Source organism: Phalacrocorax carbo, chromosome 4 (assembly GCF_963921805.1).
Source record: "Phalacrocorax carbo chromosome 4, bPhaCar2.1, whole genome shotgun sequence".
Lineage (NCBI taxonomy): Eukaryota > Metazoa > Chordata > Aves > Suliformes > Phalacrocoracidae > Phalacrocorax > Phalacrocorax carbo.
In genome coordinates, this window is record NC_087516.1 from 83,551,608 (window position 1) to 83,564,684 (window position 13,077).

General features: G+C 44.6%; 1 protein-coding gene across 3 annotated transcripts in view; it reads left to right on the forward strand.

Moving 5' to 3' along the window:
• The first annotated feature begins 969 nt into the window (after positions 1-969).
• Positions 970-13,077, forward strand: part of BMP2K (BMP2 inducible kinase) — a 63,697-nt gene continuing 51,589 nt past the window's right edge. Inside the window, exon 1 of one of the 3 annotated variants that reach the window (XM_064450762.1) lies at positions 970-1,401. In XM_064450762.1, coding sequence (XP_064306832.1) covers positions 1,236-1,401 — 166 coding nt within the window. In that variant the 5' untranslated portion in view covers positions 970-1,235. The remainder of the gene's footprint in view (positions 1,402-13,077) is intronic. The other 2 variants (XM_064450761.1, XM_064450760.1) reach the window with 2 other exon arrangements.

Here is a 13,077-nt window from a genome sequence, read left to right on the forward strand (position 1 = left end):
GGACAGTTTGAAATTTGGTTTCAGTCTTAGTGTGAATTTGAGCTGGAAAGTTGAGATAAACGTTTGGGAAGTGTAGGGTGTTTCCCAAGTGCTGTTTCGAGGGATCTGTGACAAATATTGCCTTAACAGCCACGCTTGCCATGAAGCAGCACGGTCATAACAACGTACCTTGCAGTCAGCGGTTCCCTGGCTGCTGCAGCTTAGTGCCTTTCCAGTTGAGCTGACAGACTTAAGCGAGAGACTGTGGGACGGAGGGCTTCCTGCGGTTCAGAAGCCGTTCTCCAAATACAATTGCGATTTTCCTGAAAATTTCACAGGTGAAACGAAGGTTGTGTTGGAAAATTCCCGGGGGTTGCTTTGTCAGTTTCTATAGGGAGGACGCCCACGACGGTACATTTCACAGTGGGCAGCCTAGAGCTGATGTTTTCCTGTCCAGGTCCACCCGTTACCGCTTCTTTTCAGTCAGGTAACGCCCGACCTCTGCTCAGTGCACGCGCGGGGACCCGCCGCTGGGACTTCACGCCTGTCGCCAACGGTGTTGACAGTTATTTCCCCTACTGGAAGCCCCCCCCGGCTCCGTCCCGCCCCGCAGCGGCTGGCTCAGCGAGGCGATACCGGCGCCGTGGGGGCGGCGGGTCCCCTCTGCCTCACGCGCGTTCCCCTCAGCAGGGGCGCGAGGCCGCCGCAGCCATTCGAGCCCCTAACGGTCGCCGCGCGCGGGGAGAGGGGGAGCTGAGTCGCGCGAGGCGCCTCGCTTCCCCCTCCTCCCGCTCCACGTGCTCGCTCGCGGCTGACAACCTCACTTCCGGCCAGGCGGCAGTGGCGGTGGCAGTGGCGGACTGCGTGTGTGAGGGAGCCGCGGATGCGCATGCGCAGTGTGGCTCCCCGCTCCCTTCCTCCCCTCCTCCCCTCCTCCCCCGTCCCGGCCGCCGCGGGGCTGTACCGGGGTTGCGCCCGCCCCTTTCCTCCCCTCCTCCCCCTCCTCCGCCTCCGCCTCCGCCTCCCACCACCCCCGGGGCGGGCGCCGCTGTGGGCGCCGGAGGAGAAGCGGGTGAGGAGGAGCGGGGCGGGTGGCGCGGCCGGCATGTGAGCGCGGGCAGCCGCCCCTCCCGCTCCGGCAGCCCCTGGGCAGCGCCCGCCCGTGCCCGCCGGGCTCCTTCCTCGGCCGCCCCGCGCGGCGCGGCGGGGCCGGGCAGCCGCCCCCCCCTCCCCCGCCTGGCGGGGCCCCCTTCGCCATGAAGAAGTTTTCTCGGATGCCCAAGTCGGAGGGGAGCGGCGGCGGCGGCGGGACGGCGTGTGTCGGCTCCGGCGGTGGGGGCGGCGGCGGGAGCGGCGTCGCCTTGGGCAAGGTGTTCGCCGTCGGGCGCTATCAGGTCATCCCGGAGGAGCTGCTGGCGGAAGGTACCGGGGTGGGGGCGTGCGCACCCGGGGCCGTGCGGGGGGGGCGGCGGGGCCGGGCGAGGCGGGGGGCCGGCCGCCCCACTGCCCCCTCAGGGGCTGCTCGCCCGCTGTGAGGCGGTTCGCGGGTCTGGGTCTGGGTTTTAGTCCGTGTCGGCTGCCGGGGCTCGCCGAGCGACTTAGGGCTCCGCGGCGTGTGGCCGTGAGGGGCGCGGGCTGAGGCGCCCGGGGGAGCGGCGGGGCTGGCGGTCCGCTGGCTCGGATCCGCCGCGCCTCACGGCAGGGCGGTGTAATCCTCTGGTCGGCTTTTGCCGGCTAATGTTAAAAAAAAAAAAAAAAAAAAAGAGAAAAACACCAAACCAAAACCCAACAGCCAAACCCCAAAATAAAAGCCTGTGATCACCCTTGTTGGAATGCAGTCGATTTCTGGCCGGGTCACGAGTCAAGTTGCAGCGTTAGCAACTTCTCCTGTGCGGAATCGCCGTCCTCCCCTTGTTGCGGGGTGCCTGCCTTCTCATTCTCGTCCATAACTTGCGCTTTAGGTCGTTGGACCTCCGCTGGCTCTCAGTGAAGAGTCGCGTGTGGTAGGAGAGTCGTGGATTTGGCTGGACTTCGTTAGTTTTATGACTTGAACGGACACTGGCATGGGCTATCATCTAAACAGCCATATTTGAGTTCTACTCTGTGTGTGTTGGGGGGAAACAGTGCAGTATTCATCTCTCATAGTTGGTGGCAGCCGATGTTGTAATCTGTAAAGTATAATTCACTTCCTAGGTCACCGAGCACAGGGCTGGCCCGGTATACTTGGTAGCTGCTGAATTTCACAGCACTACAGCATGCTGCTTTGGATGTTCTAGGTAAAATACTTCCACCTTTGTAATTTCTATGTCTGTGTATTGCTTAGGCTGGCTTAGGCATAAAAGTCGCAGTGAACTTACATTGCTTGTGTGCGTTTCTTGATGAAGATTTAAAATGCGGTTTTAATAAGACCATGCAGATACTATTAATTTTTAAAAATGAAACGTAAAGGTGGTACTTAAATGTTCATTGCTATCTAGAAAAATTTTATTAGATTAGTGGAGTTGGTAATTAATATTTAGAAAGCAATATTTTGTGTTTGGATTATGAAAATGAAGTTGGGGCTTAGCCAACTGCATACCTGGCTGCTTAAAACCTGAGTGGTCCTTGTTGAGAGCTCCATCAAAGTCACTGTAGTCTGACAGAAGGTCATTTCTCTGCAGGGCTGGCTGCAGGATAGAGACTGCTTAAAAAATTATGGAAATAGTCTCCTGAACAAATTGAGGAAGAGACACAAACCTACCATATATATAGTGGAAAGGAGAATTGCATGGTGCTTGGTTCAGTTTAGTGTATTATGAAAAGTTTTCTCTTAATGTGTTGTTTTAAGAGTCACTGTAGATCACTATTTTTTCTGCTTTCTGCAGCTTGCAGGAAGAATTTTGCCATTCTTAAGGGCTTGGAGGCAGGGGGAACATGAATTTGAACGTCAAATGTTGTGCAAATTGGCTTCCTTACTTATGAGACTAAAATAGAAAGTTCTCTACAGATCTTACATGGCATCTGAAATACAGATGCCTAGGATTAGAACCGATAAGAATTGGAGCAGTGTAAACCTGCAGCATCTTGGGGAAAGTCTTCGAAGCCAACACCAGAGCTTTTCCCTAGGGAGGATCAAAAATGCTGAGAGGAGAAGAAAATAACAGGTGGCATAACTGCATGGTTGAGGTGGTGGGGAGGTGAAGGAGCTGGGGAAATGATACTCTTGCAATGCCTCTGACTGCCGGGAAGCAGCTGGGTTAACAGTGTGTGTGTGGGTGCGGATGTGTGCCCTGTGGTGCCTGGTGAGAAGGTTGCTGTGACTAAGTGCTCATGTGGCACTCGGGCGCTCCAAACTGACCACGAGAAATGAATGAATGTATGAATGAATAAGTTGCTTTTTATCTAGGAGTTGCTTCTTGACAGTCAGGTTTTCCCATGACTTTGTAACAATTAAAGGTAAGTGACTGTATGTTACTGATGTTATATTAGTACTATTGCAATCTATCAACAATACTTAACACTTGATAAATCCTCTGCTTAATAATCCTCCTCCTTTGGGTCAAAGGGGAACAAATGTTTTTGGCTTTGGTTTTTTTTTTTTTTTTTTCCCTCCTAGTCTCTTTGCATAAGGCATTTATTCTTTCATTTTCGGAAACCCAGTTATACTGAGGGTCTTAGGTTTGTCAGGTAGTTCCTGTTATCCTGTTATTCAGTGCTGATGGAATACAATTTACAAGGTACTCTGAGGCTCATAACAACGCTTTGAGACATAAACTAAAACTCTGATAACAAGTTAATGAATATAATAAACATAACAAGCTTATTTCAGAATGGGTATATAATGTTCTGTTAGCAGTGGTGTGGTGTGGGTAGGCTTTTTCGCTAGCAATTAGAATTAATAACGCTACATGCCTGTCAGATTGAAACTGTTTAACCACCACCACCACAGTATTGTCTTATTGCAGTGTTTTAAAGGTAAAATATATAGCATTATAAACTAGTTACTTTTTGTGGTGCGGGACATCCTTGGGGTCAGCTGTCCTGGCTGTGTCCCCTCCCAGCTCCTTGCGCACCCCCAGCCCCCTCGCTGGTGGGGTGAGGAGCAGCGAAGGCCTTGGCTCTGTGCAAACCCTGCTCAGCAGTAACAAAAACATCCCTGGGTTATCAACACTTGTTTTCAGTACAAATCCAAAACACAGCCCCATACCAGCTACTGCGGAGAAAATTAACTCTATCCCAGCAAAAACAGCACAAATGTCTAACGGTATCTAAAGCCAGTGTGTCCTTCTGAGGTAAAGTAGGTATAAAGGTTGAAGCGCTCTAGTTACTAGGCTGTTAGACAGTTTCTTTTGTTTTAAACACATTTCTCATCTGGTGGCTTATTAGCCTTTATAACCCAATGGTCACTATGTTGTTGGGTGGAGGTATTTGTTTTTAAGGTTTATTTCTCAGAGATGGGGAAAAAGCAACCAATTTGGATTAAGGTTTGATGTACAAAATTAGTTCCTGACCATTTTGAGGGCATCTAGAAGTATGTGGAATAAATGGCTGACGCAGGCAGAGTGAAGGCCTTTTCATTATATCTATTTGTTGTATGTGCCATGCAGTGCAAGTTTGGAAAACAAAATTGCATGAAAATATACAGAATTCTCTGTTCGAAGGTACAGATAGTGCACAGGGACCTTTATGGTGACTCCCACATCGAAAAAACACTTTATACTTCAGGAATTGTAGCAAGCTGGATGTGACCAAGTATGAAATATCCTTTTAAACTGATCTCACATGTCAATGCGAAGAGTGAAAAGAAAAAAAAACCCCAAAATTAGCAACTTCCCCAAACCTGTGAGCTTTATATAAGGAGGAGGTCAAAAGTTGTGGTTTGAGATGAGGATAATACTACTTAATTGCTTGCATTGACTTAAACAGAAGGGAGTTATTGAAGTGGAAGAACTGCAGCAGAAGTAATTTTTCTGGAGACTATAAGGGTAGGCATTGGAAGATACTCAGTTGTCTTATTGTCTTGCTGCTTGGCAGGACTTGGGGGTGTTTAAACTGAGTAAATAAAGACTTTTCCAGGTTTGAAGTAGTTCTTGTACCATGAGCACACCAAAGTGGGCATGTGATGTCTTGTGTTGAAATTCAATATGTGGGTATGTTTTAAGTGAGTGGGGATAGAGCAAGCAGAGACAGTATCGATTTTTTTAAAAAAAGAAACTGTACATGAAACATGCAGTGGACTTTCAAGCTTTAGTCTCAAATGTGACTGTGCTAATGAACTGCCATCAAGTGTCCTGCATGTCTTGATCTGGTGTTTAAAGTACTGCAGTTTCAAGGGGTTCTTGAGGCTGCTTGTTCTCCTGTTGTCAAGACCAATTAGTACTGTGTCTGGATGCTCCCTGATTTCTTAATGAGACTGTTTTTAGTCCATTGGAGAGATAGGGTAACCCCATGTCAGGCAGTAGTCCCCTGTTGTTTGTCCCTGTCCTGACCCACCCCCCACCTCGCTTTAAGGCAACAGCCTATAGAGACACCGAACTTTGGTCTGGTTGGAAGTATTCTACCAGAGGGGCAGAAATCCATACCTCTCCTTGTTCATTCAGCTTGAAGTGCTTCAAAAAAGTGAGCTGGGACTTGGTCCGCTAGTAGAAGGGCGATGATTGAACGCAAAGCTTTGGCCATCTGGGATTTACACTTTTCAGAGAAGGTAACAGGGTTCGAGCTTGTATGTTCTGATGGGGTGGTACTTTTTTTATTTGTTTCATGATAAAAGCATTATGTGGCTAGCCCGCAGCTGGAAGTTTATACTGTGCTGGTGCTCCTGGACTTGGACTCATATTCAGCAGAGAACCTTGAAGTGAAAGAAGTAGCATCGTAGAAACAAGGATGAGGGGTTTTTTGTTTTTCTGTTTTGGGTTTTTTGGCACGTACTGGGAACGCTAATCTGGCTGTGGGTGAGCTTTACTGAACTGGATTTCACAGCATTATCCAATAATTACTGTTTGCCTGTGATATAGATGTTAATCCTAGCTATGGATGAGGAATGGCCTAGTGTGCTGTGGGTATAGCACAAGAGGGTGATGAACTTGCTCCTGAAAACCTTGGTTTTTTTTGGAAGGACTAGACTGAGTCTTTGGAGGAAGCAAAACACTCTTGTCACTATTTCAGTACAGTTTTCCTCCACTTTAAACCTCCCACCAGCAACTGCATTGCTTAAAAGAGCGGAGGTGAGATACTAGAGACTGCCATGGAAGAAACTGGGTAATACCCTGTGCAGCTTTTTCCCAGAAGTCCCCAAAGTGGATGTAAAGTAGTGGTAGGTAGTGTTGCTGTGTTTAGAAAACGCAACAGTAGGCTCCTCTTCAACTTTTCTGTGTCTCAAAACTGTGGATGGGGGGGTTGAACAGGGCACATTACTGTTTGTGCTGTAATGTTCTGTCTTTCCTTTGCCCTAGTATTTGTGGAGAGAACATGTGTGATAGTGGTTATACAGTTATTTTTATCTTTCCAGTTGATAAAATGGTGAGTTTGGAGCTGTGTGGTCTTGAGCCTGCTGGCGCTATATCTTAGGAAGCTGTTGTTTTTTTCTAAGTGACCTTATGTCTAGGACTAGAGAGGCAGGGGAAGAAGCCACTCAAGTGGTGATTGCTTTTAAGTTTAATTATTTAATGTTTGTATAACACAGAACACTTGCTTCATTTATTTAATATGATGGTTAAAGCATAGTTTTCTGTGAGGAGGGACCTCTCAATAGGGAGGATGAGTGAAGACCTCAAATCTTCCCTTCCTAAAATTGGAAATTTATTCCCCCTTTTTTTTATAATCCATTTCACACTGCAACCTCTTGGAGTCGTGACTGGCAAACTAGTGAATGAATGAGCTTCTTTTTCATACTGTTCCAATTGAGGCCTAAGAAGACTAGCACCGTAATGGAGAGGAATCCAAGTCCTGATTGGTGAGATCTTGTGGTATGTGTTCTTAGCTTGTCATGCTGTTTAATTTTAGCACAGGTGTGTTTTCCTGGAGGTTTTTCTTCAATTAATTGTCTAAGGGAAGAAGGGGAGTCTTCAAATTGGATCAACATCACAGCTGTGGTAAACGCTTTGTCCAGAAAGGAGGCATGTTAAGTTTTTCAAAATCGGTCTTAAAATTAGGATAGCCTTCAAAGCTTAGTTGTGGATGGCTTTTGCCTACCTTGTGTGTCTTAGCAATAGCAGTTCGATTAGTAATCCAAATAGATGAACTAGTTGACGTGCATAGGGTTATTCTTGCCCTTCTAGGATGCCTTTGTTAAGCCCCATTTCAATTAACCTTTCATACCCTGATTTTTCGGTCTTTAGAGTAAGTTATCCTTGGGATTTGCAACTCTGGCAGCTGCTATAAATTCTGAATTGTGCTCCTGTACAGCATATGCTACTTTGCTGTGTGAAGATGTGGCTCGTTTGTTGTGCTTTGTTCTGAAGAGGCAAATGAAGAGAAGTGCCATCATAACAGATCTGTTAACTTGAGTATTTCAAAGCCTTTAAACGTGGTGTGAACTGACTTCTTAACTTCGAGATTCTGATTGTATGGTAGGAGAGCTTACTTATGTGGCAGGTGTTATGAATATAGCTGGTGCAGGGTCACTTATGTCATGACAATGTGGCATGGCAGACTCCTCATGCGTAGCAAGCTGACATTTTCCTTAGAGGTTTTCTTCATTTATTTAGTGGTTATATAGTATGTGACTCGCCGCTCTTTGCAGTAGCTACTGTTATAATTTCAGTTTGAATATAGTTCAGTTTTTCAAGTGGATTATGAGCTGGAAGCTTGTCTGGAAAGCTGATTTGTGGAATTTGAGTTGGGATTGGTCATGTTGATTTCCCCCCCCCCCCCCCCCCCTTGAGTGTAACATTACTGAATCTATGTTCACATGTACCTGTAAAGGCCAAGCCTGTTACTGTCTCAAACAGTTTTGCTTTGCTAATATTTGAGTAGCAGAAATGGTTTGTTGGAGTTCAAAAGAGGGAGGGAAAAAAAGCAGTGTGAGTACTCAAAACGTAGTGATTTTTATTTTGGTTAAAAATATAAGACACGCAAAGCTCTTGTGCAGCTCCAGTAGTATGCATTGTGGCCTTATTTCAAGTGTAGTTTCAGACTGGGAGGTGGTGAGATAGTGAATGAACTTTCAGCCTCTGGGCAATGAAAGATAGGACGCCTATGCTGTACTGCTTGGGACTTATCTTTGGGCTTTTCAAGCCTAACGAAGGCAGCTAGCAACTTGAAACAAGAGCATTGTTTTGTTTATTACAGGATGTAGCTGTTTTCTCTGTAAAGAAAACAAACCAGGAAGCAGTTTGGGTATTTGCATGTCATCCTAGTCTTACATGGATATGCAGGTAAACATACCTTTTCAGGTAACACAGCGCACAAAATAAATGTTTTAACTTTTGTTTTGTTAGTCAGATGACTAATGCACTGACTGAACTTTGGTGGTACTTCGGGAGAACAGTCATTCTGACGGCACTGTCCAGAGCCATCGTGCGCCTATTTTACATAGATGGAGAAAATAGCAGGTTAGGAAACATCTGTAGGCTGACAGAGGTATCTATTGTACAGCTTAGACCAAGTTCAGCTCTTAAGGAGTCGTGGTCTAATGCTCTTCAGTTGTCAAGTTATTAGTCTTGGCATCCCCTAGGGACACTCCTTTCTGCATTGCAGTGTACGTGAACATGTAATATTATGCCTCCTTTAACTGCACATAATTGTTCCGTTCTTTTTCAAGAACATTATCAATTTAACTTCTGTGTGCCCAGAAGTAGTTAAATACTGAGCGAATACTTGGGAACCTAGTAATTCTGAGCTAAGTTTTTGGGATAGTGGCCAAGAATTAAATGGCTTTACAGGAGAAACAACTTGATTTGTAGCAGTATCATGTTAATATGATGCACAAACTCAAGCCATGTTCCGTTTGCCAAAATTTGATGAAAGACAGATGTATCAAAGATATGTGCCATCTACTTGGTTTTTTTCCTGTGGATGTGTTTTGATGAAGTACACTAATGTTACAGTAGTCATAAAAGGGGGTGTATGCTTGCAGGTGTTTTTACTACAAAATCCTGGACACCCTGAAAGAGTAAGGCAGCATGTAAAAATGGAGGATATATTAGCTTTCTCTGTGAAAGACATGGCCTGGCTCTAAAAGAAGCTCTGCAGGATCTCATTTCGAACATGTGTGTTTTGTTGGTTTAACTGAAAGGTGGTTTTTGGTTTTTTTTTTTTTTTTTTTACTAAACCTCAGTATTTTGCATATCAGCATAGGCAAGAAACTTTGTTAGGTAATCCAAGTAGAATTCATTTTCAGACAGGTGTTAAGTAGAAACCAGTGGGTCTGGGAAGTGTGTTATTTCTCTGGGCTTTTGTTAGGGTAATATCAGAGCTGTCAGTCATTAACTAGTGTGTTACCCATATGGAAGTATTTGTACAGTTACCCTGTGCATGGAGAACTGAAGTTAATGCCAGAGATGGGACTCGGTCTCTATGGAGCAGCATAATTACAGGCTTATATTCCTTCCACATCTGGCAAGAATGAGCATGCTTTATTATATACACGGTAACTGTGTGCACTTAGATGTCTTTCTAGCTGTAGATGTTTTTCTGATTTTAGCTGCAAATGTGTGCACACATGCTGTCTGATGAATGTCTCGCTTTTGCCAAATAGATTTCACCTTGGGTTCAGAGGAAGTGTGTCTGAGGTAATCAGGTTGTGCTTCTTGAGTCTGCTGTTTTAGTTTACAGTGTTCTTCAAGTCTTCATTGTCGAAACTGTTCCATTTGTTAACCTTGGACTGTGTTGTACTTGCTGTGGCTATTTTTTTGCTTCCATAATAGCCTAGATAAGTAGGTTACCGCGGTTGAATGAGTTGCTGTTTGTAAGCAGAGCTGTGTTAACTGACACTATGAATGCTCTATGCCTGCCAGAATGTGGAGTGTAAGAGTGTCAGGTAACAGGTGGTTCTAGTAAATAAATTCTATTCTGCATTTGGGACTAACAGGGCGCACAGACATGCTCAGTCACCTAATGGTAATTGTATTGGTTGAGATGCTGTCCTTTCCCTAAGAAATGGTTAGACTTGCAGGCATCTGATTTGGAACGGAAGTTTGTCCTCATGTGTTTTCATAGGCTTAGCTTAAAAGCTGTTAATATACTGGATGAACAGCTGCTTCCTCAACTGTTGGGAATATCTGCTGGTTTCTGATCCTTTAAGCTGAAAGTCTGAAGCTAGTTTGCAGATCCCGTTGCTGCTAAGCAGCAGTACACTGATGCAGGTCACGTCGTCTCGTCTGTCATTCTGCTGTGGTAGAGATTGCTTGTCCTGTATTCTCCTCTCCAGCCTAAGAAGGTAGGCAGTTCATGTGAAACCCTTCTTCCCTTGAAAGACTAGGTTTTGTTTTTGATCTTCATTGTTGTCTAGCTGCTGACAAGGAAGGAAGACGAGTTCCTCATCTCCTGCTTTCCCAGTTGTCTTGGGAATGGATTTCAGTCTCTTGAATGTTTGTCTACTGGTTAAAAAGGTAGGAACGTTTCCCTTCCTGTCCTCTGATGGACGTGTTCCTTGCCTATGCTTGTCAGGGTTAGTTACTTTTTACAGGTAGTGGTGGGATGTCTTGGGTATGGGTGGGGTCAGTTGTGAAACTGGGTCTCTGACAGAAGCAGGGTGGAGGAAAATGCACACAAAAGGACAGGTTAACAACTGGAAATAGAAAACATTTACTTGATCCTCGGGGTGTGTCTTAATTAAGTGGGGAATATTTCTTTTGGTTTGAGTAGCAAAAGACATGCTGCTTTGTTCTTGAGCAACATGAACGCAGGTGTTACAAAACATTAAGTCTGTGTTGTGGAACTGAAAACTAGGTAACTTGGGGTTTACTCACCATAAAGGTATGATGGTCTTTCCTTAGCCTTGATTCTCCTGACCTTTGCCTTCCTACTACTTGTGATGCAAATGGTGGAAATACTAAAGAAATTATGTAGGCTCATGAGAGAGTGAATACCTCTTAGCACTTTTTTTTGTCTTGCCCTTCAAGAGGGGCCAAAGCTGGTATTGATCTGAAGAACATCCCACTCCCTTAGGGAGAGTCATTATTCCTCAGATGGAGAAACAAAGGAAGATGAAGGGGTTTGCCCCAAGTCATACAACAAGTCTGTACAAGAGATGCGCTAGAGTTTGGAATATCCTGGCTCTGTGATGGTTTCTTCCTCATCGCTTCTGTAATATGCTATACCTCGACTGCCATATGCAAAACTTTGAAAGGAATTTTGATGTTCTAGGACTTGATGAGAGTATATTTGGAACAATCTATGTGTGGGGCTTCCTTCCAAACTTGCACATTATTTTAATGGATTAATTTGTTCCTGTGGCACCCTGAAATTCGAATGTGCAGGTCTCTAAGAGTTAAGTACTAACGTATAGGAATGGTCCAATTCTTGGTTTAATTCCTGTTCTCTTGTACTGACTCATTTTACTTGTCATTCTTCAAATTCATTATTTGACTGTGATTTCTATCTGTGTGCTTTTCTCTCAGTAGCGGTTCTAATGAGCTACGACGACAGCATTTTGCCACTTTTCTGATAAAACAAAGAGTAGTTTTAGAACCTGGTGATTAATACAAGATATTCTTATGTTGTTTTGCAATTCCTGTAGGTTGAAAAACTGCGCTTTTATTTAAATCGTTGCTAAACAATTTTTTTCCTTGTTTTGGATAATTACTGGATTACTTGCATGAAACTCTATGAAAGCGGTGTTTTGCTGTAGAGATGAGCTGTGGAGGAACAAAACATGGAGCTAATCTTCATCTAACTGCTAAATGTGCATGGGCTTGGACTGTGCTGTTTAAGAGCTGTGACAGAGCCAAGTGCTTTTTCTGGATTGCAGCGGTGTGAACACAGAAGGTGATTCCTCTTAGTACTTTGGTATTTTGGTCTCTTGTTGTTCTATACCAGATAGGTCTGTATCTGTTCCATCGCTATGCTCAGAGTTTAAACATGTACAAGTGTTTGCAGGCAGCTAAAGATGATGATGTGAGATAATGAAAGTCCTTAACTGATAGCCTCAGATATACATGTCAGCTATTCTTAAGAAATAATTCCAGCCAGTTAATCTGGTTTTGATCGTGTCCACGTGTGAAAGATGGTCAGTAAGTTCACTTAGTCTCACTCACATGTTTACATCTACGTAGACTCCTTTGAGCAGTGGAGAGATGTGTGTTTCCTCTTGCTAATTTAGTATGTGTACGATGCCTTTGAAAAACAGTCAACTAGAGAATCTTCCTATGACATCTGCCTTAGTCTGAAATGCTTCTAGCATTATGAATCGCTTGGTTTATCTCTGCATGGCCTGATGACTCTTTTGTTTCTGTTGCAACGAAAGGTGGCACTTCTCCAAGATCCTGTAGAACCAGCTGTTTTGCTGAAGCTGGGAACGTTATGCTTTGCCTTGTTCCAACGCCGTGGTAGCGTTGTGGTATTCAGTGGGTGAGTTATTCATGTGTGAGGTTGTAGGCCCATTCCCTGACTTTCTCTACTTTGTATTCTCACCCTTGCACATTGAAATCAGAATTAAAATGGTGATTTCAAGGAAAATTGAAGACAAACTGCAGAGCAAATAGAGTTAGCTCAGGAAAAGGTTTGCTTTTTTTGTAATTGGGTGGTAAGCACTCAGTACAAAAATGGAGCCCAGTTCCGAAAAAGCTGTAGTGATTGCCTATTAGGTACATAATGTACCTGTACCCACTGATTTAACAATTCTGTATGTGTGTTTTATTTTGACTCATTTTGATTACATGGGATTTAAAATGAAGTTTTTGACAAAAGTACGGTGTTACGTACATTGAAGCTGCTTAGCAAATGATATTGGAAATCATACTCTACAATGAATTGAAATAATGGGTTCTATTGACCATAGCCTCAGTGCTGTAGAGTGAGTAACTTCAGTTCCCTCTCTAGTATGTATTGACAGATGATGTCATAGCTCTGCTTTTCGAACTCCCTATGTTTTCAGTTCAGGGTAAACTATAGATGGAGCTGAATTCAGTCAAGAAACAAAGTTGGGAACAACGCGGGGGGGGGGGGGGAAATCCTTTC